This window comes from Amphiura filiformis, chromosome 6 (assembly GCF_039555335.1).
Source record: "Amphiura filiformis chromosome 6, Afil_fr2py, whole genome shotgun sequence".
NCBI lineage: Eukaryota > Metazoa > Echinodermata > Ophiuroidea > Amphilepidida > Amphiuridae > Amphiura > Amphiura filiformis.
The window spans coordinates 47,848,243-47,876,110 of record NC_092633.1 but is presented as its reverse complement, the minus strand read 5'-3'; the positions used below and the strand labels follow the sequence as shown (position 1 = coordinate 47,876,110).

The following is a 27,868-nucleotide window of genomic DNA, read 5'->3' as shown; positions in this document are numbered from 1 at the left end:
GATTTCAAATTATTTACATCCCGTTACCATGGTTACTAGCCCTTAAAAAGTCTACGTTTCATGCAAACCCCATGACAATTAAATGTATAGTTACCAAGCTATGCCAATTTTCTCAGTTGCTGAAACAAAAAGAAACAAAGCAATTGTTAATTGTTAATAACTCAAAATTAATATCAGCAACATTGGACTTATTTCCCTTGATCGGCTCTCATATAATAATTATTATTTTTCATTAAAAAGTTCGCCAAAGTTACTTTAACAACTAACTTTATTTGAACAAAACAATGAATATGAATTTCCAGTCCCCCACCCACGTAAACTAGAAAGTTTAATTATTTTGTTTTATTAGATATCTACCTGTATATTATATGGTATTGAAACTAACTCTTGCGTTATCATTGGCAATTGTTTTATTTATCTATTTTGTTATCCTCCCATCCTGCCTTACTGGTATTATAATACATCCACTCTCTTTGAAATAATTATTTAATTAAATCACGATGTCACGCGAGGTCTGTTTATGACGTTCTTTAAGCAGATTTAATAAAAACGGATTTTGTCAACATATATGGTAAAACAATAGAAATATTCAGGATAATCAGCCAGGTAAAAGTAACACATTTTGTAATTAACAAAATTTCTTTTGTTCTTTTCGTATAAAAAGCCAGTTCCAAAACCGCTTACTCACATTTTGTGAAATATTTTCACAACTGACAAAATATTTCTTCCAGTTGATACCAAATAACATAAGGAAAGGTATAGCGAGGTAGGAAACAAGTTAAGGGAAATTTGTGACTTCAACTTGGCGTAACAATGAAGTTTGTTTTCGCTTTGGCTCTTGTGGCCGTCTGCGTCATGCTCATGCATGCCAGACCCAACGTACAAGTTCAGAAACGTGCGGCAGATAGTGCACACCGTTTGCTGGTAAGTACTGATATCATTCAATTATTTTATTGTAATATGCTATTAAAATGTGTATAAGTTAGTCATACAAATGTCGTACATATCTATTATCTGTTAAGAGTTTTCTAATCAAAATTGTAAAAAGCACATATATGATAACTATAGCAAATCTCAAAATCATGTAGTCTAACAGACCACGGCTATTATCGTATTGAAAAAGCTGGAATTGTGTTCCTGATATAGATAATATACTGCGCCATAAAAATAATCCGAACACTTAAAACAAAGGACATTGCTTAAATATATTAAAACTATATTACAAAAGTAGTTAATAGGTAGAGAATTTTGTTCTGTGTATTTTGATATCTCATTCGGGACGATATGACTTTACTTTCTTAACTTATAGCAATTTGAATAAAAACGAGAGCTTTTCAAAAGTGGCAAAAATTTGCATTGACTTTTCCCTACAAGCAAACAGATATTAGGCAATGTAGAACCAGAGGAAATATCTCAATCTGTCACTTTTGAAACTCGACAATAAATTTTTCATTCAAATAAGTACGCAACTTAGTGGAATAAAATCGCATTATGCCGAATAAGGTATCAAAGTACGCAGAACAAAGTTCTCCTTCTATCGACTTCTTTATTTATTATTCCTTTGTTTTTGGTGCTCGAATACTTTTGGCGTGGTATGTTTCTATACACTTAATATTACATGTATGTGAGTCAAGGCTATTTAAATTCATTCGTGGTTAATTAAAAGTCGAGTGACCAAGGTGGCATGTTGTTTTGAATATGGTAATATATATAAAAGAAATGCGCCGTGAACTGGTGCATGTAGCCTATGCCATTTAGCTTGTTGGGGTGGTCATGTTTCATAATTGTTTGGTAAATTCAGTGGTGTAACTACAGGGGGGCAGAGGGGGGCCAACGTGCCCCGGGCGACACCCTTAGGGGGGCGCCAAATTGACCAATTCAGTAACTATTCTGCCGCTCCTCCAAGCCATGAAAGTCAAAATTTTCGCGCGCATTTCAGCACAAAATCAATTGAAAGAACATTTTAAGACCGATATTCAACTTCTAGTAACCAAAATTAATTAGTGTATGGGCTTTATTTGTCCAAAATTTCGCGCGCTCCGAGCGCAATTGTTTCAAGAATGGGGGGAGGGGGCATTATTTATTCTTAGCCCTAGCTACGCCACTGCCCGCGTCTAAGATATTTTCGGGGGGGGGGGGGAGGGCACCAATTTTGTTTCTTGCCCCGGGCGCTACCAACCCTAGTTACGCCACTGGGTAAATTGTGTATAGATTAAAGTAAGGATATAATTTACATTGTACCTTTCTTTTAAAAAAATCAAAATCTAAAATGTCTATTTTAATTTGACACCATAATAATTAATAACTGCTATATAGTTCATCTGACCTATACTACCGACTGACGGTATTGCTGGATGGTTTCATGAAAATAAGCTCACACTTAATATTTATTAAAAAAACTAAGATTATAGTATTTGGTACCAGGCATTTACTTGATAACTTTGATAATATTTCACTTTCATATGCAAATAATGTTGTGGACAGAATAGATTCATTCAAGTATTTAGGTGTAGTTTTTGATCCACAACTAAGTTGGGACAATCATGTTAATCGTATATCATCCAGTATTTCCAAACACATTGGTATTATTCGCAGAGTTACATCACAGAGAACCTATTCTTGAGAGGGCACTCTATTCACGTGGTTTCTTTTCCAACGCTAAAAGATCACGAATTTTGGTGGTTTGCAAATAAAAAGTGTCCGCACTATCGATTGATTACGTAACTGTTATGAATAATTTATTAGGTTTTTCAATGCAATCGCCTCGACCCATTAATACATATTATCTGTATTATCAAAGTAATTGGAATAGCAATCCGGTGAGTTCACTGAACTACGCCCTAATACTGATGGAGTTTTAATGGCGTTAATCCTCTCCATACACAGATGAACAAATACAATAGATGAAGGTCAACACGTATGACCTCCTATGTGACATGTTATACGTGATGTACAAAAACCTGAATATCATAAAGATCAGTATTCGTTTGTGCATATGAACTGCACGTTTGCGTTGCTAAATATTACTCATTATATATTATGACAAATATTGGTATTATGACAATACGGTATATACATTGTATATAAAACGACTAATAGATCCTGCTATCATGGCGTCAGGTCAATGTTCATCATATCAGGCCCGTCGGAACCGCTACGGCCAGTACAGCCATGGCCGTACCACTTTTCAGCCTAAAAAAAATTAAAAAGAAAGGGAGAGAGAGAGAGAGAGAGAGAAAAGAAGGAAAGAGAGAAAGAAAGAAAGAAGTATGCACCAAATCGCGCGAATTGAGTTCAGAAATGCAAAATTTCCCTAGGCAAGGGGACCTGCCCATTCCAACACACTGGACCCCCGTATTACTAACTTTACAGCAGGCGCGGTTTATGGGGGCGGGCCCTCCTCCAACAAAAAAGAGGAAATGAAGAGAACTTAAGAAAAAAGCTTTAAAAAAGGAGAAAAAGAGAGAGAAAAGAGAGAAAAAGTTAAATTGCACGCGTAATTGAGTAGGTCCTTTGCCCAAAAACCGGAAAATCGGGTCGATCGGCAGTAGGCCCTACCATGATAATATAGGCATGCAATTATTTTAGGCATTGCTTGAAGGCGGGTCATCGTACAAAAAGCATGTGAAAATTGCTGCGGGCCCGCCGATATGCAGGGCCACATTTTGTCACCAAATATGGACCATGGACGGGCCGCGCCGTCAATCACAAATTTTCGGCTTTTTCAAACTAAAATTTTACATAGGGGCTACTAATAGGCCTATAGTGCCAAAATGGTCCACCAAATCGCTTCCATTAGGTCTTCATTTTGCAAAATTTCCAACTTCTGAGGGGGGAGCACCCATGTATAAAACAATAATTTATAGGCCTACAACAAGCTACAACAATAGGGAAACCAAAAGCTTCATGGCCAGTCATTTCACAAATTTTCGGCTTTTTCAAACTATTGTACATACTAATAGTGACAAAATGGTCCACCAAATCGCTTCAAGTAGGTCTTCATTTTGCAAAATTTCCAAACAAAAATCTGAGGAGGGCGCATCCCCCCTCAGACACCCCTTGTGTAGTGCATAAACAAGTGGCCATTTTCGCTCCTGCCTAAAACAATAAGGAAACGAAAGGCTTCGTGGTCCCTCATTTCACACATTTTCAGCTTTTTCAAACTAAAATTTTACACACTAATAGTGACAGAATGGTCCACCAAATCGCTTCAATTAGGTCTTCATTTTGCACAAGTTTCTTACTTCTTACATCCCCCTCAGACACCCCCCCTGCGTCGCGCAAGCGCGGCGCGATCCCCGCTTCGCGCTCATTTTGTACATTTACGATATATTTTAAGCACCCGGGGTGGGGGGGGGGAGCAGTCCTGGGTCCGCCGTTGAATAAATATGATAACTTCGGTGATTTTTGAATGGCTGATTTTACATTTTATTTTATTTTTTTGAGGTGCGACTTACGAATTTAGTATCATGTGTACTGCAAATTGGTAACATGTTTTATGGTTGTTCATTTTATTTTGAATGTCCTAGTTTTGAAGTTTAGTCCAATTAACTTACCGTTGAAATTGTACTTTTCATTTTCAAAAGTGTTGGGGCTTCAGGGGCTTCGCCCCTTGAACCCCATGAGGGGCTCTGCCCTTCAAACCCTGCTGGGGTTTCACCCCAGTGGGCCGTACCACTTTTAATTTGCTTCCGACGGGCCTGCATCATATCCCGTATGTTTTTTAAAATTCACTCATATTTGAGACAAATTGCTGTGGCCATTTTATAGGTGCACAGGTAGATCCGTGTTGTTTTTTATTTTCATTTCATTTCTTTTTAATGAAAGAATTAAGGTTTTCCACTGCACGGGGCCAATACAAGGGTGATACTAATTTTAATGCTATATTTTCAAAACGAATACGTGTTCCCGGTTGGCTCTATAGCGATTTCACAGAAAAGGTATTTCTAGTACAATGCAGCGTCGGACTCTAGCTGAGAGCGTAGCCTAAGTCATTATAGACTCCAATAATGGCTCTCCATACACAAATGAACAAACACAAGGAGGGTAGTCTCCTCCGTGGCCTGCTTGATTTCGATGGAGCGAAACCAAATTGGCTGCGGAGGAGACGGGTAATTTTGCCATGCAAATGAGCTGAGTGTCGTAGCCCTGGTTACATGCTCGCCAATGCTGTAATGCCACACTTTGACTATTGCAGTAATGTTTGGCCAAATTGTAGTGCTCATTTATCCATGGATGAAAGGTGGAAAATCAGCTTCTTGTTGTAGTGTTTAAGTGCCTTCAAGGTTCAGCACCATCTTATTTGAGTTCTCGATTTATTTTACTGAAGTGTGCACACCAGTAAATAGCAACCATTGACTTTCTGTACAAACAGGGTCCAGGAAAACATCATTTTCTTGACTCCAGAGCGACTCAGTTCTTCAAAACTTACCCTTTCTGCAAGTCGAAGGTCAGATGAAGTCATCTTTTTGCTCCCAGGGTGTAGGAGACCTGTATTTACTGGTGTGCACTCTGAATGTATGCATACAAAAGGGCACACAAAGTAACGCAGCTGTTAAGTGTATACGCCTATAGCTTCAGCACTAATAATTGTTTTCACAATATTTCAACATTAAAAGAAGGATGATTTATTTACACGCATTTTGATATCAAATTTGTCCAAGTTTTGTTTAATATTAACAATACAGCAGTGTTTGAAAGAAATTAATACCCGAATTTAAAAGTTGCAGCTATTTGTATTGATTTGAAGTAAGCGCGAAGATAATGGCGGGCTTTATGTGGTACAGTGCTGGCATAATAACCATTGATTACTGTAAACTGCAACTTTTAAATTCGGGTATTTTTCTTTAAAAGCACTAATGTGTCGTTAATATGTTCTTATAGTATATATTCTGTTGTTCTTTTATATTAACAAGATTGCATTTACATTATATCATCTTAAACTACATACATCAAATCATAAAACAATTTAAACAAAGTCTTATTGCTCAAATGATCAAAAGTAAAATGGGGTAAGAGGTGATTACTCCTTGTACTTACTCTCAACTCACATGCAATAAGGTGTAAGGAATCAATCAGCTCTTTTTACCCTTAGTTGTATTTTACAACAACTGATCAATATTTAATTGAAAACAAATTGATTTTTTTTTTCAGATAAGTCAATAATTGCAACTTATATGAACGGGTGACATTGACTGATTCACAAAGCAAGTTATTTCATCATCAAATCTTCAGTCAATGTTATGTAATTCAATATCAAATATTTAACATACACAAATTTAACAATTTCACATAAACTAATTAAATATCTTTGACAATGATTAACAAAATTCAACTGCCTCTTCCATGAGTAACTGAGTTTAGTTGAAAATTGAAGTTCTCAGTTCATTTCAGTTCAAACAGTTCAAGTCCATTATATAGTAATAAACAGGCGACGAGTGGCATGATAGAGCCGGCAACTTGTGAAACCGCCCGGTCGTATGGATTTTTCCATATACTCGGTTAGTTTTATGGTTTTCATTATCGAACCCCAACGGTTTTAGCTTCTATTTATATTATTTATTAAAATAGGCCTATTTGTTTGTGATATTTCAAGCGTTTTAAAATTCAAAATAATCCCAATCAAGTACACGGTTGACGATGGAAATTTACTGAATTTAGAGAATGCACGTCATTCACCACCTGGTAATAAATTTCAATACCGACATTTTTATACGTCATATTTAGTTGCAAACGTTGATGTTACGTTCATGTTCATACATAACCGTCCTGGAATTGGTTGATCGTGCACTTTAGGTCACTTCACCCAAGTCGTAGCTGACCCCTAATCTCTACAGATTGGTTTGTGTTATTACTTTTCTATTAATCGGAAATCACGCATCATCCATATACCAACATAACCTGAATAAAGCATTACAATACGATGGATTTTTTTCTTCTTCTTTTTCAGAAACGAAGTGATGGGAACTCCGACAATAATCATCATCATCATGGCAATGGACAGGCAAGTACTTTTTTCTTCTTCTTTTCAGAAACGAAGTGATAAGAACAACGACAGTATTATATAAAAACAAGGCCAGGTATGTCTTAATCCACAAGCTTCGTAACTTGTCATCTACAGCCTGTCTCAAAACAAATGTGCAAGTGAAAAGCGCACTCTTTGGCAATTAGAAAATACCGCTGTGACATGATGCTTACATCAGCGTCAAGGGCGTAGTCTTAGCTCTTAAATGCCGTTTGTTCTGTTTAATTTGCATATTTTAATCCCGAGATAAATTTAGTTAACAACGAAAGGCTAAAATCACAATTGTGCCACTTTTACTAGGTAAGATGGCCTACATGAAAATCAATGATTGCATCAAGTTTATCAAGAGTTCCTTTGTGAAATCAAAAGAATGCATTAATTACACAAAAATATATAATTGTTTTTTTACTGTCATAATACAGGTATAATGATTCTCTATTTCTACAACAGATTAAAAGATAAATAAATATTTAACATTCTGCTGTAAAATTAATACATGTGCATGTCAATGATTTTATCATGTTAAATACTGTTCTCTTTGTCACTTAAACATGTTAAAAGAAAAACAAATATTGCACACTTGAATAGGTTGATGAACGCGTATTACTTATTGGGAGACAAATTAGACAAAAACGCACGCACGCTGATATTGATGCGTCTAATGCACGAGCCCCGAACGGGAGTGCATTAGACGCATCAACATCAGCTATCATTAATTATTATATCACTCATACATAAATTCTAGACATTTCATTGGTTGATTACCATTTGCCATTTTTACTATCACCCTCTCCGTGTGATAGTCTTTACCATCATGTGCTCTGGCGTAGTGCGCCTGCGCAAAGCCTTGCGCTGACTCTTGGACTCGCCGATTTAGTTATGGGGTGGACCCCAAAATGTGAAATATATCACGGCAAAACATGGTGTTATGTTGATGAAAAAATGTATTTCCTACCTTAAATAGTATTTTAGTAATAGAATTTATGCATGAGTGATATAAAACAAATATTAACTGTCTTAAATTCGTGTAATGGTCGAAATATAATCACTCGGTGAAAGATGTATTGTTCCATTCCACTCGCCGTTCCGGCTCGTGGAATGGAACAATCCATCTTTCACCTCGTGATTATATTTCGACCATCACACTCATAGACAGTTAATATTTGTATAACATTGTACAGCCCTCTTCCCTACTAAAAGTGGCACAATTGTGATTTTACCCTTTCGTTGTTAATTAAACATATCTCGAGATTAAACAAGCAAATTTAACAGAGCAAACGGCATTTGAGAACTAAGACTGCACTCTTGACGATGATGTAAGCATCATGTCACAACTGTATTTTCTAATTGCCACAGAGGGCGCTTTTTACTTGCACAACTTGTTTTGAGACAGGCTGTATTTAAGTAGCTATAACTATTGTCTTCATTAACTTATTGAAACATACACCTTAATCATGAAGTGCTATATGACTAAACCTAAATCACCAAATGAAGTACACAATATAACGGATTATTTTGCGTATTTCGACTCCTCATTCGGCACAATGCGACTTTTATTCCCTCGAGTTATACCACTTTAAAAAAAAAATTCACTCAAGTTGCTGTGAAAGTTGGGACAATAAAGTTGCATTGTGCTGAAAGATGGGTTCAAAATACGCAAATTTTTTTTTCCATCTATTAACTACTTAAATCAAGATTTCATTTCGGTAGTGGGGCTTCCGAAGCGCACAAGATTGATAATCGCGTATTATTTCTATTCTAAGAGTGACATAACTTTTAGGATTAAAAAAAGTATACGTCCTTATGAGTAAATATAGTACAAGTCCTTTGGATTTAAAATTGTAACCTTTTTAGTTGAATGAATTCTAAATTATTAAGTTTTTAAAATCCTAAATTTTGTCATTAATAACGCTAAGTCAAAGAAATACAATACAACTTTGGAATTTAGAGAGTGGTAATATCATTATGCAAACATCAGATTTTGTATATTCATTTTTGGAAGTTATCAAACTGGTTTTGCTAACATAATCAACGTTTAATGGTTATATTCCTATTCATTCATATTGCAGGCTGGAAATCCAAAGGAAGGGAAAGGCAGAAAACGATTGGGTGAAAAGGCAGAAGACTTGGGTGAAGTTTTGCATGACGAAGAAACCAAAACAAAGGGAGAGGTGTGTATAATATAAATGGGACTGTGGTCGGTAATGAAAGGGTTTCGGTGTAACAACGATTTTCCTAGATCGCTACGGTACAGGTGCATTAAAAAACAAGTTTCACCTTATATTTCACTACCTTGGCTGTATATCATAATATTGTCCCAAACGCGAGTAAATGAGATCAATACAGTACCAGTACGAGTATGTCAATTTCTAAATGCAATTTAAGCAAAGTCATTGTTCATTGAATTTACAACCGTATGTTAAAACAGGCAAAAATAGTAACTTTTTGCACAAGATTTGCAATTTAAAGACAATTGTTCATTTCTCATTAAAATGAATCTAGTATATATACAATATAAGTGTGCTCTTTCATTTAATGACATAAAATTTGAAACATTTTGTACGGATCAATCGGCGTTTTGACTTTTAAAACCTACATCTTGGTCAAAAATTTTGGTCTATAGGCCGATTTCAGATTTAACACATTCGCCTTGCTATAAATATTGAATTGCGTCATCTGTTGACGTAATGAAAAGTGTTTTTAACGGGAAGTGTTCGTTCGATATAAAAACTTTTCTAATTGGATGAGGGAAACTATCGGGGTTTGACAAAACAGATCACAGATGCCGTATTTTTCTCTAGTCATCAGCTATAGCTCACACATCTCTTATGATGCTATGCACTCAACCGTGTAGTGTAAACACAGACTGTGTAGAGACAATGCATTGCTAGACTCTCTGTGATTGGATAAATTTGTGTATTTAGGTGCATCGAGGTGGAAACTGTGCATATATGCATTTATAAGGGTATCGTTTTTGTAGCCAAACCTTTCGATATGAAGAATATGTAACTTGAAGATCAGAATATTGACCCAACTTGACAAAAGCTGGAACAAGCTGACGCAAGACAAATGCTATATAAAACGTAAATGCAGACCTATGTAATAATTGTTTTTGTGTGATGATTTGCGTATGATTATTCATTTTGGAAGTAAACTGGTTTGTTAACATTGATGAGCGTATAATGAGTATATTCCTATCTTTCCTATTCAATCCTATTGCAGAATAAAGATGCAGAAAAAGAAGCAGAAGAGGAATTGGAGGAATTAGTGGAAGAGGAGAAAGAGGAGGAAAAGGAGGTGAGTTCATTTGTTTAACAAGACTGGTCCTTAAGACACACACTTACAGCTTGCGCTGATGAGGTCATACAAGATACACTAGCCAGGCAATAAGGGCGACAACTCTCTAGTCCGAAGGTTCCCTAGTCCGAACACGTAATTTACCATTCGCTAGTCTTAATTTTGAAAAAGGTTCCCTAGTCCGAAGATCGGATTCTCTAGAGGGTTCGCTAGTCCGCTAACCTTAACCCTATCCCTAAACCCTAACCCTAACCCTAAATCCTAACCCTAACACTAACCCTTATTCTATATTCGGACTAGAGAACCTTCGGATTCAGAAGCATTCTGGCATTAATTATTTATTTAACCGTATTTAAAGAAGAAAAAGAAAGACGCAAAGAAAGCCACTCCCAACAAACATTTAAACAATGTTATACTGTTACCATAGCATGGAGATGGGGCAGGAAATGAGAGCTCTTGTCCCTTTGCCCCGAAGGTGGTATAATACATGTGACCCAACGCGTGTAAATTAGACTGACTGTCGGATATGAAACGATATTCCTATTTCAATATGGTACTAGTGCCTTAAAGAATTTCCCTTTTGCCTTGGCTGTTGATCATAATATAAATAGTAAAAAGCTGCGTAGACAGTGTAATGATTAATACAAAAGTAAAAAGTAGGATATTACCGTGAAATATATATAAATATATATAGCTTGCCCGATCATAATATAAACACGAGTATTAAGTGAGACTGGTACAAAAAAAACCCAGAAAATACAGGGTTTGGAATACAGCAATAAAATATCATAAGGAGTAAATTTTAAAAGAAACCTCAGTCACATCTGTAGGGGTTATTTAGATACTAATTGAATGGCAGGTCAAAGGGCATGCTATTCTCTTTTGTGCTCATTCGTCACGAAGGTCAATAGGTCATTATAGAGGGCATAGTGATTGTGAAATATTATAAAGTCAAAGCAAAAATAGATTTTCATACAAAAAATACCATGTAGCATGTCAAGTGAGGGCACTTCATTCTGTAAGATCTCGATTGGGCTATTTGAATTAAAATCCATACACCCTCTATGAAATGCGTGATCTTAATCTCCCAAACAGGAGTGTGAATTTGAAATAGGGTTACAAGAATGGGTGCATGAATCCATTTGAAATCTATACTCCATGTGTGGAAGATTAAGGAATTTATACGCGCACCTGTCAGCCGAGACGAAAATCGGCCTGTCAGTGCGATTTGCTGTGGTGCACGCAAAAGGGAGGGGCCCCCCCCCCCCCCCACACACACACCCACACACCTGTCAGCCAGTCGGGGTAAATGCACTCAATCGGGGGACTGGGACGCAACGAAGCGAGCGGAAAACAGTCTAAGGGAATCGTGCCCACACTGCCCCCCCACACACACACACCCACACACACTTTTGAAACCATTCGCACGTTATAAATAGGGCCTAATAATAATATTCTTTTCCATTACATCGGTAGGCCTAATTATACTCGGAACTATACCACTAGGCCTATCTCTATTGTCTGGTGTTGACTTTCTAACAAGTGACATCATTCTCTGATCTTTTGCAGTTGGACCGCCAAAAACGTGCTCAGAAGGCTTTTAGTGCTACCCTATGGGATAAGACAGAAATCTGCTACACATTTGATCCACCGAGTTACGGTAAATATAGTATAGAAGTATATAGATCACAGATAGAGTACCAAGCACAGCTCCCCATCCGCTATATACACCTTTTTCGTAATAATTATTGACCACTTCGTTGCCGTTGGCGGCGTTTGGCTCTGCTAACTCCAATAAGGCCGGAGTTAGCAAAGAGTAACTGTAAGGACTATCTGGCTGATACTTGGTACATAAGTACAGTACAAGTTACAATAGAAGTATATTACGTTTAGGATTTTGCTAATTTTAATCGCTGTAGCAAAATATACATATTTTTGCCACCTATTATGAGATATTGATTGCTCATATAAAATTTTTGAAAATATGTAATAAAAGCTAAATGCGTATTATATTTGACATAAAAAAATACTCAAAATTCACCGTTATGGCTTAAAATTTTACAGTCAAGTTGTACCCCGTTAACTTAAGCAAGCATTGTACACATGTATAGATGCATTCATTTTCTTTCAAATAACACTAATCACGTCATGATCAGGTATTGATATTGAAAGTTATGACCAAGATATTAGTGAATGTGAAAGTGGTGACCATTTGGACGCCATGTTGGATTAAGTAGTGACAAATGTGTAACTGTAGGCCTACACAAAGTAAACATCATAATATGCAATTAGCAAGCGAATGTAAGAGGTGCGCTTAGGTTGTACGCATGTTGCTATGGGAGTGCAAAATTAAGCACGTTTTTGAGAGAGATTCTCATTCTGCTCAACAAAAAGTAACACTTATCGTGTTTTGTTCATTCGTTTATTTGTTTGTTTGCTTATTGGGTTTACCAATTCAGCCCAGAGGATGAAGGATGGTAGGACGCTGGAAGTTATCGTTAACAATGCGGTGAAAGAAATCGAAAGGAAGACTGGTCTCAAAATACAGTATAAACAAGGCGCCTCTGGCTGTATCATAATTCATAACGGCCAAGGGTGAGTACCGACCGTAAAAACTGAACTCATTTTGATGCTAGGTAAGGATTCGCCAACGAAGTGTTATACGTTAATCCGATTCACTAGAGAGGATGCGATATTCCATACCGCTAACGACCGTTCATATTGGTACGAACATTCATACGTATCTCTCTAATCCACCAAAAAACGTTGACAACGTAAAGAAAGCAGCAAGTTTAAAAGCCCCCACCTCGGCTCACTTTTTGAAACTTGGTCCCATTTGTAAAAGATACGTATTTATACTCAGTCATACTTATCAACTTAAAACACAAAGTGTTATGTATCTTTAATGTGCCGATGCGATATTAAGTTGTTAGCATTCTGGAACGATCAGAAAGGTTATTATGTTGTTCTTGGCCAATATCCTATATAATTATGTTTTGTTTTATAATATTAAGTTCATGATCAATTGAATGATCGATTGAATTAAACGAATAACAAATAGGCATGTTAATGACAATGATGCTATTTTAAAACACCGATTTGCTGTTGATATTCAAAATGGGACCAAGTTTCAAAAAAGTGAGCCGAGGTGGGGGCTTTTTAAACTTGCTGCTTTCTTTACGTTGTCAACGTTTTTGGTGGATTTTCTTTCTTTTTATGAATGTAGCCAAGCAGCTCTAAGCTTGGAAAGCCATCGGGTTACGAAGTACTCCATAAAACGAATAAAACGAAAAATAGATGTTTGAAATTATGTTATCCTTGATTTATGACAGTAAATAATTTAATAAAACTTTATCAGCCGTTTATTTTTAAAACTTGCTGGTCACAGCTACCGCGTGACTGTAATGATAATAGGGATACATATACATTTTAATATACTTCAATTATTCAAGGCAACTAAGAAAATGTAAATATGAACAACACATACCCAATGTTGACGATGCCAGCGAGACACAGAGTCAGTCCGATTTACTTCAAATTGAAACAGAAATGCGCGTGTATGTAGCAAGGCTTATATTACGGAAGCGTCTAAATGCCACGACTTCGCAAGATAATTATGTTTTAATGATTGTGGTTTTTGTAGCCCTGCGGGGCAATCTAGTTGGATATCCAAATTTCGCGGTTGATATTTCTTTGTAGCCTGCGGGGCAATCTAGTTGATTTCCCTATTAAACGGCGGTTGTTGGCGGTCTTTCAAGGTTTGTAGTTTTCATTTCCCTCATTCTTCATGCCCTACCCTCTATCGGAGGTTAATTTATAGTTTAAGCTTGTTGGATAACTATACTTCGCGGTGTGTGGTTTTGAAGCCCTGCGGACAATCTAGCTGGATGTCTCTATTGAGCGGCGGTTGTTGGTGGTATTTCGCAGTTTGTGGTTTTAATTTGTTGGATATCCAAATTTCGCGGTTTGTGGTTCTTTGTAGCCCTGCGGGCAATCTAGTTGGATATCCCTAGTGAGCGGCAGTTTTTGGCGTGTGTGGTTCTTTGTAGCCCTCTAGTTGGATATCCAAATTTCGCGGTTGATAGTTATTTAGATTTATAGATCTAGTTGGATTTCCCTATTAAGCGGCGGTTGTTGGCGGTCTTTTGCGGTTTGTGGTTTTGATTTCCCTCATTCTTCATGCCCTACCCTTTAATTTATAGTTAAAGCTTGTTGGATAACTATACTTCGCGGTGTGTGGTTTTTTAAGCCCTGCGGGGCAATCTAGCTGGATGTCTCTATTTAGCGGCGGTTGTTGGTGGTCATTCGCAGTTTGTGGTTTTAATTTGTTGGATATCCAAATTTTACAGTTTGTGGTTCTTTGTAGCCCTGCGGGCCAATCTAGTTGGATATCCCTAGTGAGCGGCGGCTTTTGGCGTTCTTTCGCGGTTTGTGGTTTTAATTTCTCTAATTTTTCAGGCCCTGGCCTCTATCGGTGGCTAATTTGTCTTTTAAACTGGTTGGATATCCATATTTCGCCGTTTGTGGTTCTTTGTAGCCCTGCGGTGCAATCTAGTTTGACATGCCTATTGAGCGGCGGTTGTTGGCGGTCTTTCGCGATTTGTGGTTTTTAATTTCCCTCATTCTTCAAGCCCTGATCTCTAGGGGGCAATTTATAGCTTAAGCTTGTTGGATAGCCATACTTCTTTGTAGCCCCGCGGGGCAATTTAGGTGGATATCCAAAATTCGCGGTTTGTGGTTCTTTGTAACCATGTAGGGCAATCTAGTTTGACATGCCTATTAAGCGGCGGTTGTTGGCGGTTTAATTTCCCTCATTCTTCAAGCCCTGCTCTCTATCGGGGGTTCCGTGTGTCTGTAGTGGGGACAGTGGGTATTTTTGCCGCTTTGCTAATTTGTCTTTACGTATGACTTTAATGGTCTTCCATATTTGGTTGTCTCTTTTTGGATACGTTTTTGTCCCTGCTGGCCTTCCATACTAGTGGAACAATAATTTTTCACACATATAGAGTATATGCAATAAACCAACCGGAACGGTATACGCTGGCGAAGTTACGTAATAATCGGATTAACTACCATACGGACATACACTTTAAGTATAAATCATCAGATTTATAAAGTTTACTTCAAGTACTGTTAAATATCAAAAATATCAATTTTTAATGATTTGCCATAAAATGTGTATTAAATTGCGAATTTCAAAAATCAAAATTATTTGATATCAGAATGACATTCTTCGTATTCAGAATGCAATTCGATATGTCTGATGTGCTCTAATGTCCCACAATAAATACTGTCCAAACGTTCATACCCCAGCCCTTAAGGTTACTGCATGTTGGTCAATGTCATGGAAAGGTTTCTACTTTCTATACAGAAACGATTATCTTATAAACCATCATGCGCACTGCTTCCACCTCGATAGACCTGAGCACACATTTTCGTCCAAGCATACTGCAGTTACTGTCCGTTTTCCTATACACAATACACAGTGCTCTCACCATTGACGCGTGACCTCTACAAACAGTGTATGTTATAGGTATATGGGCATTGCCTAGTTAACATCACTGTGTGAAAAATAACCAGCCAATATTTAAACTATTCTCCAAACTTCTAGCAAATATATTTCTCTAACATGACCTAAAATTACAGCTAGGTTAGATGTTCAGAAGGGTCGCACTTTCGTAGAATATGAGTGAGGGCAAAGCATAGCTAGCTCATAGCTAGCCAACTCCCCGTGTTAAATGAATGGAGATTTGACCGAAAATATTGAGCTATATTGGTAACGGACCGCTCCGTTCTGAAGAATGCCACAAAAAAACGGTACAAGCTACATTTAAACTATTCTATGAAATTCTACATAACATGTCCTAAATTTTAGCTAATTTAGGTGTTTGGAGAGGGTCGCACTTTTGTGTTTTAGGAAGGATATGTAAACGACAGATAACACCAAAATATGAAGAAATTATTTCCAAACCGTGTTAAGTCAATAATCATTATGTTGCTCATTTTCAAGAATGCTGGTTTACAAAAAGCAGGCCATTGTCTCATTTCGTGAACAAAGGTACACATACCATTGTTTCCTTTCGTTACCTTTATAATCGGTTACCCAACTGAAGCTATAATACCAGCTTTATTGCGATATCGCACATGAAAACAGACACATGTGCACAACCAGAGAAGATCCGATTTAATCAGTTGAGCTGTTTCAATGAGTGTTATCTTGGTTTAATAGCTTTTAATGGGGTTTAAGTCTTGCAAAGGTCGAGATGAATTCTACTGTAGACATGACTGCATCATGGCGTTCCCAAGCAAGCATGGAAAATCTAAACTTTTTAAAGTTGGGGCGCTGAGGCAGTGAATCACGAAGTGCCTCTTTAAGCAAGCCTAATAATCTACCTGACTGTTTATCATCCCATTGCAGTTGTTGGTCTTGGATTGGAAAACAAGATAACTCGAAAAGGGATGATGAGGTAGTGCTTCAGGATGATTTGTGTTTTACCGTGAGTATAATTTATTATTTTTGCATTAAAGCAATAATGTGTGATTTGCATAAAATAGATTCCTACTTAAATGTTAGTTTTCACTGATAGCTACTGACCACATTGTCTCCTTTTTAATTCCGAGCCAAACAAATGAGGTAAAACGAAGAAAAGTGGTATTTCATTCCAGCGCCTACAATGCGTATGTATTTAGCTCGCCGATTATTATTATCATGATTATCGGGAGCTTCACGCAGCTGATGGTTAACTACCAGTAATTATGTATTACGCGGTTTCAATGGGAAAATAGCTAATTTCGGGTGGAAGTTTCTCATATTCAGAACTCTCACAGTTAGATGCCACTAATATCAGGTGAAACTATATGATTTAGAATCCAAATGATCAAAAACTCAACATAGGTTGACCTGAGACTTTTCTTGTTTTATCGCACTGAATCGTAAACACCTTAAAATGGCAGTGCGCCCTCGAAGCTGAAAGTTACAATATGGTAGTGCGAATATGTACTAAAAACCGAAACCGTGCGCATGAATTTTGGTACTTTACAGCAAAAATGTCATAAAATGAGAGAAAATATACCATTTTGAAGCATCAAACGCTAAAAAGTACTTTTTTGGCTATATAACTTGATATTTCAGCGACGATTTTAATACAGTCCTTTCAGATGCCATGCAAACAAATAGTTACTCGTCGTATTTCCATGTATCGCCCATGCCTGTTAGTGGTATATAACCTGATGGGATTCAAACAAGATATATAAGACGAATAATGCTATACACACAGTTTATGCGTCAAGTCGACGCACAACGCCTACATTATTTATAATAATTATTGGCGGAGCCACACGCAGCTGATGGTGTACAAACAAGACGTACTACGAATAGCGATGAAGTTTATACAGTACATTTTGATATAATATGATTTGCCCATTTTGAGCAATCTTTCCTACGAAACTGTTAAAGGAAGCCTCCAGCAGTCACAACATTTTGCCTAAATAGGTTAGAAAATAATTATCAAGCACGAAACATGTGATTTTATTTTAAACAAACGCATAATGGCCATAAAAAGCATAAAAACAACCGTCTCTCAACATGTGATATTCCAAATTCCCGGGAACTGAATTTGTCTGGTGCAATGACGTTCCAGTAATACAATGAAGGCTGACGACAAATGAGCACAAATAACCATTACCCCATTGCACTAGACAATTTCAGCGCGGGAATTTTGAATATCGCGTGTTGAGAACCAGCTGTTTTATGGTCAATATGAGTTTGTTTGAAATAAAATCATGTGATTCGTGCTTGATGATTATTTTTCTAACATAAAAGGCATAATAATAATGATTGCCGGAGACTTCCTTCAAATAGGGCACTTTTGGCTGTTTAGAGATGGGTTTGTTTATGTGCAGAATTTTTCAGGAATTTTTCCAGAATTGAGCACAATTAATTTAGAACAAAAAGAATTGCAAATTAGTATATATTTTTCGTCAATGTTTTAGACATTAGAAGAACTGAATCAACTGATCAAGTTCTAGGTGTATATGGCAGAATAGTTTAGTGGCTCGAGTTTCAGTGGAATTTTTCATTTTCATTTTCTAAGATATATAGGTTTAGGATACAAGGTGTCCCAGAATGATTTATACCGTGTTTGAACAAAATATCAAAAATATATAGTCAACCGTGTATCTAATCTTAATAAGTGCAATACAATGCCACTCATGTCTACTACTTATTCTGTGACTTTCATGGAAATAGCTTGATTCGTTTTCGCGTGACATTGCTATTACTGAAAATGGACGAAACTGCATGTATGTAATTTACAGTGCAAAGGTAAAGACACATGGATCCTTTATCACCATCGTCCAGCCGCACTGTGCAATATATTGGAGAAATCATACATTCTTTTATAGGAAATACACCAAATTTGGCACAGATGTAGAGCTTACAATGCTAAATAATTCTCGATGTGGGATTTAGTGAAACATTTCAATATGACATCAGATATTTAGGTTGAAAAACGTACTTTTTATGTGATTTTTACCCCCAATTTTTACCTAAAAATGTAATTATTAGTATTTATTACAGAGGATATGACTTCCTCAAGGATCCTCCGTAGTAAACTTTATTCTTCTTCGTCACGTAGCTGTGGGTTTGCCCATATACTGTAGACATAAATGCATGCTGTGACACTAAGGATGAACCTTCTCTATACTTTTATGAAAAATCCATCTCTGCCGGCATTTCAAATGATGAAACTTACACACTGCAATAATTGGCTTCAAAACTGCCGCCAAAAAAGAATAGTTTAAGGTCACTCAAGCGTAGCAAATACTTTATTCCATACAAGGATTGCTTCAAAACATCATAAATAAACGATAGATACCGACTATTTAGTAGAAGTAAGAACAGGACACAACAAATATACTGCATAACATTTTCCAAATAACTACGGTTTGTAATTTTACAGATGTTCAAAATAGGTTGCTTTGTCAAAACCTGAATTCACAATTTTACGCAATCCTCTCTAACTTCTACTAGAAACGTCCAATTTTTAAAATCTAAAAAATCTGAGAAAGCTAAATAAATGTCAAATTTAAAATGCAAAACAATATGACCAATAGAAATGACGTTCATACCTACAGAATACCATCTTTCCAGTTATAAATCATTCTGGGACACCCTGTATATTATAGAGGAAAACAAATTGAAGTACAATTATTTAAAATTTGAAGTATCATTTTCGATTAATGAATGATGCTCAACAGGCTATACCATCTAGTTATGATCGAGGAACATAGTTGTAGGTGAAAGCTGCGCGAGTAAGGATAATACGTGAACATAGCTGTGTACTCTAGACATTGTTTATTTCGCGAAATTGAGCTTTTTTGAAATGTATTTACTTTGTTATGTTTTTTATTTATACAAGGATAGAAAATCCAGATTTGTTAACTCCAACTGCTCTATTTTATGGATTTTATATCACTATTTCACTCGCTTCCGCAATTTAAAAGGAAAGAAAATCTTTGTTGTACAATCGTGGTACACGCACGCAACAACGCAAATTATTGTTTTTACACCAAATCTGTATTTATATTGAGATTCATTGATGTCTTGCCTTTATAAAAATGTATACTTTTATATGTCTTGCGTGAATAATTACAAAGTTTATGGCACTTTTACTGCATGCATGTATTTGGTTATGTACCGGAAATATCCCCCTAATGGCCTTTGACCTCAAATCCGTATATACCCTATAGGCCCGGCTATAGCCAAGGTCAATGACCAAATCTCATTACTGTGCCATGTAATCTATAGGAGAAGAAGCATTTCTGGTAAACATCTCATTTTTAGCCAAATTACTCATCCGTGACGTTTGACCCCAATGTAAAGGCTGGGGGTAGTGGAGCCTTTGCTTAAATTTGGTAATAATCGGTCAAATAACTAAGGAGCTAGAGCAAATTATGTCAAGGTTGCGAGAAGAAAGAAATGAGCGGCAGAAGAAACTGCTGAAATGCAAATGTCCCGCCGTTGCTAGGCTGGACTAAAACCAATACAAGCCGGCCTAAAGGCCTGGCTTGTAAATGGTAGTCTGCTACTATACATAATTCTCATGTTCGTTACAATATCTATTTGTATTGTTTGATTTACAGCACGGCGTTGTACTACATGAAATTTTTCACGCATTAGGTATGGCGCACGAAGCAACACGAAGCGACGCGGATGCGACAGTTAAGGTTAATATGGGCAACGTTCAACCAGGCATGGAGAGTCAATTTGAGAAGTCATCTCATACAATACTAAACAAAGACGGTAATGTCGATGGCTATGATGTATGCAGCATCATGCAGTATGGTCCAAATGTAAGTATGTTATAGAGCATAGCCCGGTTCCGGCACCCGTGTATCGGCGGGTCTTGCTCGTCGTCGGTGAACTTTGAAAACACCCCTTCTTACATCTCATTTCACGAAGTTTTCAGGATATTAACACACCTATTTTAGTGATTTCGCGAATTTTTCGCCCTTCAACAATGCCCTTTTTCGCGAAAATGCGAACGATATTTGCATTGTATGCTTCGTATGTGATATAGAGGGTATAAATAAATAAATAAATAAAATGTAGATATTTATATAGCGCTTTATGCCGTAAACAGCCTCAAAGCGCTTAACATTTATTCCGCCGTCATTAGAATATGTCGGAACCACGTTTGCAGCTACAAGTGGCGCAGGGTCCATCAGTACAACGACTGTGATTACCCCTAGCAACTTCCCATTGCACCTGGGTGGGATGAGGCAGTGAGGCAAAGCGCCTTGCCCAAGGGCGTAACATGGTGGTGGGACGGAGAATCGAACCCACGCACGTCGAGCAAGCTCTCAGATTATGAGTCCAAGGCCGTAACCACTGACCTAGCAAACACAAAAACGTTTTTAAAACGTTTTAGATAAGTTATATTTTGGGTTTTGGTTTAGGTAAAACGTTTTAATAACATTAAAATGTCGGGTTATATAAAGGTCATGAAATCGTTTTAAAACGTTTTGTATGAAAACACACTACAACAATATTTTTAAAATGTTTTCGAAATGTCATTGCAAACTATTTTTGCAAACATTGTTGGCCAAATATTTCGTCAACACTTTAATAACATTATGTTAAAATATTTGCACCCAGCAAACACAGAAATGTTCTTAAAATGTTTTTTACAAAACGTTTTAATAACATTTAAATGTCGGGTTACATAAACGTCTTGAAAACATTTTAAAAACGTTATTGTATTTAAAATATTTTGGGCAAACATTATTTGCAAAATATTTTTCAACCCCAAAATAACATTCTGTTTAGAATGATTTGTACCAAGTTTTCAAAAATGTTTTTGGAATGTTATTAAATGTTTTTATACCCTTTATATAACCCGACATTTAAATGTTTTCTGTAAAACATTTGTGTTTGCTGTGCTGTAAATTACCAACAAATGTTATTTAATGTTATGAAAACGTTTTATACCATTAACGTACCCTTTATATAACCCGACATTTAGATGTTTTCTGACAACCTTTTATAACATTTTGCGAATGATGTCGAAAACGTTTTGTGTTTGCTGGGGAGCCACCGTGCCCTTGTATGCAATACGATGTCAATCATGACAGTGTCATCGTCATTTAAATAAATGTCTGTCCTCCATCGGGAAAATTCGCATACCTACCATGATAATACAATAAAACGTGCGATAGGTATGAATGGTTGTGAATCGATCTAGTAGTAGAAGACCAGCCTGTAGAGTTCAGACTAACTCATAGAACAAAGATTTGAAAGTTATTTTGGGATATTTGATTGATTCTGAATCAATTTAGCTTGGCTCACCTCCTGAGACTTCCGGGCATTCCGGGAGGGTCAATCAAGGTTACATGGGGTCAAGTTTTCAGAATGCTCCAATTATGTCAAGTAATATATCAAATTACTCGTGTGGTCATGAGGACTCCAAAAATGTATAGTTTGTTATGTGTACAAACTGTACAAGGAACCGATGACTTCCTAATTACAATATGGATGCTTTTGGCAGCCATGTTGCAAAAGAGGGTCATCGGTTCCTTGTACGTATTTCTCATGCAAGAAAACATATAATTAGACACCAAAATCACCAAAATCAAAATCGGACGTTGTTTACTATGGTCAGAATTCAAAAGGTCGTTGACCTATGAAATTTTTCGTCATAGCGCCCTCTTGAAAGGTCTGACACATAACAAACTATACATTTTTGGAATCCTCATGACCATACGAGTAGTTTGATATATTACTTGACATAATTGGAGCATTCTGAAAATTTGACCGCCATGTAACCTTGACTGACCCCTCCCTGGAATGCCCGGAAGTTTCAGGAGGTGAGGGTAAGCTAAATTGATTCGGAATCAATCAAAGATCAAAAAAAACCTTTCAAATCTTTGTTCTATGAGTCGGTCACGAACTCTAAAGGCTGGTATTCTACTATAGAGACCTGTCCCTCTCTCATCTTAAGTTATCTTAGAACTGTCCTCTCGCATGGCTGCCATTTCAATTGTTATACCGTTCGACGTTCCGGTTGGTTTATTGCATACACTCTATAGGCCTAATGTGCGCCGAACGGAATAATGAAACTGAAGTCGTGTTCACACTTTCGTATATAAGTGAGTTATTACTGGTAATAAGCGACTTATAACCGCTAATAGTGACTTGTTACCGGTATTAAGTGGCTTAAGTCCGACTGTGTGAACACGACTTGATATGATTGTAAGTGGGATTCGTAAATGAAGAATAATTAATGAAATACGATGATAATTTGTAATTGAAGAGTGTCTTTTTTTTTTCAATTTCGCAAATCGCGTTTCTTCACCTGAAAATACCCCCTAATTTCGCGAAATTTCCAACGAGCATGCACTGAGTGCCGGAACCGGGGAGCATAGAAAGTAAAATTATAAACAGGAGTTATCATGGTTATATCGTATCTCTGCAAAAATGATCGAACTTTTATTGTATTCTCATAAGCTGGCAATTACAATCAAAAACATTAAAAACGCAGCACTATACAAAGAGATAAATTATTCGGAGTAATACCAAAAAATTGACATACAGGGTGTAACAAAAAACAAGAGGCCCCTCATTGCGCCCTCTTTTCTCCTATTTCTGAAAAGTTGATCAAATGCAAAGAAACCTTAAATCGTTAGCTTTAATAAACCAAAACAATTATTTCAGTCGGCTCACAATTTTTGCCGATCTGCCCTTTTTAAGAAATGTATCCGTTTTTCACTCTGTCCACGGATGAGGTTTGGCTACATCAAAGATTTAAACGAAACACACGGTTAATGACATGGCTAGATAATAGCATTAGGCTTGGAAAAGCATTCACTATAAGCGAGGATCACCAGCTAGCTTCAAACATCTTCGCAACCCCGTATTACTGCTGCATTCACAAGTATCCGGCGCACAAGGATGGTACACAACGCAATTGATGCAATGAGGACTAGGGCTGAAACCTGTATTCGTCAAGAGGCAACCAGGTAGACGGCAGAGCAGCACAGTAAACTCAAAAGAACCAAAGACAACTAAACAGCCCTTTTCAGGGCTACCTTTTATTCACAAAAGAGAAATGACTTAAATGATGTCAATAAAGTAAGAAAGTAAGAAACATTATAAAACAAAAAGGCATAAAATAACCGAGAAAAACATACGTAATTGCAAGTATAGCAAAAGAAGTCCCATCCCACATCAATTTCGCCCAAATTAATGACACTGAACAAAATCCATAACCCATAAGCTCACTGGTAAAGCCCATTCCCTAAAATAAAGTTGTTATTTTATAAAGTTACCATCGAGGAATGTTTTATATTCATGCATGGTATATGCACTTTTCAATCTTTGAAGTAGCCAAACCTTCTCCGTGGACAGAGTGAAAAACGGATACATTTCTTTAAAAGGGCATATCTTCAAAAGTTATGAGCCGATTGAAATAACTGTTTCTGGTTTATTAAAGCTAACGGGTAACGGCTTTTTACATACCAACATTATACTTAATCAACTTTTCTGAAATAGGAAAAAAGAGGGCGCAATGAGGGCCTCTTTTATGGGGGGACACCCTGTATACAGGTTTTAGGATATAAGCCATCGTGTTCTTTAATTAAAAGGATAATCAAGAAGTATGTGTCTATATTTTAATTTGAAATTACAGGCATTTAGCATGAACGGCGCAAACACAATTGATGTTAAAGATCCGAAGAATAAAGTAAATTTAGACTGTATGGGAAGCCAAATTGAGCTCAGTTTACGAGATGGCGAAGTCGTAGCAGGCAAATATGGAAGTAAGTCAGTGCATATACTACGAGTATTCACCGTAGAAGTGACGTAATAAGATGAATACAATTTTGGAATGTTGCACTACAGCGTTCACGCGGTACATACATGACCTCTATACATGGATAGCGGACTCGCACGTAAGGCGCGTGAAAGTCGATTCCGAGTTTATCGTCCCCCGCCCGCGTCACTTTTTTTTGGACACCAAAAACACCCGCGTCAAATTTTCAAAAATGACAAAATAATTCATTATTTTCAGTATCAGTGTTTTCACCAGTTTTAGCAATTGGAAACATATATTTTTGTTTGTAAATCATATAAATTTATCACTTGGAACCAAACCAGTCTCTTTTCTAACTTTTCTAGTCCCTACCCATATAAAAACATGTTTATAAATAACAAGTATGAGTATGGCTTTAAATAAAAACGCACTTTAGGTCAATAATGAAATCAGAAAAAAAAAAAAAAAATGAAAAAGTCACCTCACCAACCTGGGAAAAAAGGGACGATAAACTCGAATTGACTTTCATGGGCCTAATAGGATAGTCGCCAGTTGAAACCACTGGCTATAGTCGTGTTCATACAGTCGGATATAAGTGACTTATAACCGGTATTATAGTGACTTATTACCGGTATTTAGTGATTTAAAGGAGTATTTCGTGATCCTAGCATCCTCTTTTTTATGACATTTTCAGTACATATCCACGAAAAAGCATATTCCTAAAATTTCAGTTGATTACGATTTTTCGTTTGCGAGTTATGCATGATTATAGACAATACGTTGTAATTTCGTTCTGGTGCACCAGAACGAAATTCAATATGCGATATCTTTGCTAAACGAATTAATCTGCAAGAAATATTTTGTACATAAACATTATGTAGCCAGAGTATTCCAGTGATATAAAAATCTCAACTTTTTTTGAGAAAAGTGGGGGATGAGGTTGTGGATCACGAAATGCCCTTTTAAATCCGACTGTGTGAACACCGCTTTTGGCGATTTGAACTAATTTTGTTTTTACGCCGCCTTCAGAAGGGATTTCTTTTTTTCAACTTTAATTTTAATTTCAATTTTAATGTATACTTTTATACATAGTTGGTAAGGGATTTGTTTTACTCATCAGTGAGATGATTTTTTTTTGCCCTCGCCAATATGATGACGGCCAAGTGGTTTCACTTTTTCGGTCGCCGCCCGCTATCCATGTATAGAGATCAGTACAGTGTGGTTGGTTACAGGAATAAAATGCATGATGCGTTTCATAGTATACATATTGATCGGGTTATGAGGGTATGGTTAACATTATATGCTCAAGATGATCTCAAAACCATGCTGCGAGAGGCGCAGCCGAGGGTCATAGCATGTTTTTGAGATCACCGCGGGCCTATAATCTTAACCATGTCCCGAATAAAGCAGTCAATATTTGTTTTATATACCGAATGGATACGTGGATGTTGCGATTGCGCAGTTTGACGCCCGTGACCTGTCCATAGTTCATTTCCATGGACCGGTCCATAGTTCATTTTGAGGGCATAGTTAATTCAATGACTGCACGCGCACATTCAATCAATCAGATGACAGGAATCTATATAATGAGGTATAAAGCTCACGTTATGTACTTGCTTTGTTCTCCTCCCTCCCCTGGAAACAATGTTGGAGCAGACATTGAGCGCAACCACATTGAATAAGGGGAGATGCCCCAAGCATTTCGCTCGGGTTTGTCTGAAAGAAGCGAAAATAATAAAATCGCCATAACTTTTGAACGCGTTGTTCGATTTTCATGATTTTTTCAGTGATGTTAAGAAAATGATATTATGCATTACCTAATTAGCAAAATTGTTATTTATTTTGAATATAAATATATTTTAAATGTCAAAAACCCTAGAATATATTTTACTGATAACCAATTATATATGACTAGATTTCGCGGTTCTCGGGTTGGGCGGTTCTCGTGGTAGGCTGTATATCTAATTACCGAACACCTGTTACTCACATAACCTTTTAAATTACTATGATATACGTATCTCAGTGATAAAGACCCAACTTGACGCAACTCTGTTTTGTAGCTGTGACGCTTACTTCGGTACCCATGATCTTGAAACCCATCGTTCGCCTCTTCCAAGCCCTGTCCTACCACATTGAGGACCCCAAAATACCCCGAAATTCTAGTAGTATCTGTATAGGCCTTACCATAACTGATTCTGGAGGACCCCGGCCTAGTCATGTTCTGCTGAAATAGGCCTATATGCACGTGTTCCGTATTGAAATATGCTGAAAATATGATTATTAGTCCGATGTGATGCACCTGTTAGAGCGCCCGTCGGTACTCTGGCACACACATAGACATACCATCGTTTGTCTGGGGTATCTACGGTCTTTCACCAGTAATATCATTACGTGCCTCTTAGTCGTTTACTCGCGCGGTGGCGTAGTGCTGCGTTACACGCGCGGTATTGCTGCGTTACACGAGCGGCGCAGATACACCCGTTTTATAAGACGCGCGTGGCTAGGTTAGCAACCTACTACTTTTCTCTATTTACCTAGGATAGCAAACCGCCCGGAGCAACTGACTACATTTTTCACTGATTTTGAGGCCCATTCTGATCGTTTTCAACCAAATTTTCGCATTGCCGTCTCGGTATTTGGCGACATTTGGATCGAAACTGACGGAGCCTTTCTAGACATGCTCACATAGTCACCTAGTCATTCACAACATTTCCTATTTATACTAAGATTTATATATTTCAGCTTTGGATGAAGATGCCACGGATTGCAAGAATGGAGGGTATATGCTGATTGGCGAATCAAAATGTGTGTGTTCCAATTTATTCCCTGATGATGATTTTTTTTTTTTTAACCCAGGTTAGTTGTATGAGGAAAGGGCGAGAGAGGGAAAGAAAAGCCCTGGGGGAGAGAGAGAGGGAGAGGAACAGAGAGAGTAGTTTGATGTTAAAAAATGAAAATTATTAATTTAAACTTGTTTATTTTGCTTACCGGGAGCGCTTTCGAGGAACTTCCTCGTCATCAGCCGATGTTGCTAGCTCTGACGTTTTCTTGGAATCGGCTAGAGACCAACCTGATCAGGTGACATCACACTTGATGACATCACCGAAGTCGGAAACTTCCGAATGTGCATTGGAAAGAACATGTGTCAAATGTAGACCTATATGGAGATCTTTCAAAATAAGCCACAAGATGAGGGAAGAGGAACCAAGTTTGCTGGCCACTGTTCCAGAAGTGAGGA

The 27,868-nt window shown here is 37.2% G+C and overlaps 1 protein-coding gene across 1 annotated transcript; it reads left to right on the top strand.

Moving 5' to 3' along the window:
* The first annotated feature begins 702 nt into the window (after positions 1–702).
* On the top strand, positions 703–27,506 carry LOC140154268 (blastula protease 10-like). The gene is made up of 10 exons (XM_072176854.1): positions 703–924; positions 6,950–7,003; positions 9,094–9,195; positions 10,247–10,321; positions 11,891–11,981; positions 12,781–12,916; positions 16,740–16,818; positions 20,465–20,674; positions 24,508–24,637; positions 27,373–27,506. Exons 1-10 carry the CDS (start codon positions 814–816, stop codon positions 27,489–27,491), a joined length of 1,107 nt encoding a protein of 368 aa, XP_072032955.1. The 5' UTR covers positions 703–813; the 3' UTR covers positions 27,492–27,506.
* Positions 27,507–27,868: the final 362 nt, after the last annotated feature.

What these genes read in the sequence shown, in the direction of transcription:
- LOC140154268 (XM_072176854.1), top strand. Translation starts at nt 814, where the DNA reads ATGAAGTTTGTTTTCGCTTTGGCTCTTGTGGCCGTCTGCGTCATGCTC. An exon ending in AAACCAAAACAAAGGGAGAG is followed by an intron (nt 9,196 to 10,246) that starts GTGTGTATAATA and finishes ATCCTATTGCAG; the next exon opens with AATAAAGATGCAGAAAAAGA. An exon ending in CGTAGCAGGCAAATATGGAA is followed by an intron (nt 24,638 to 27,372) that starts GTAAGTCAGTGC and finishes TATATATTTCAG; the next exon opens with CTTTGGATGAAGATGCCACG.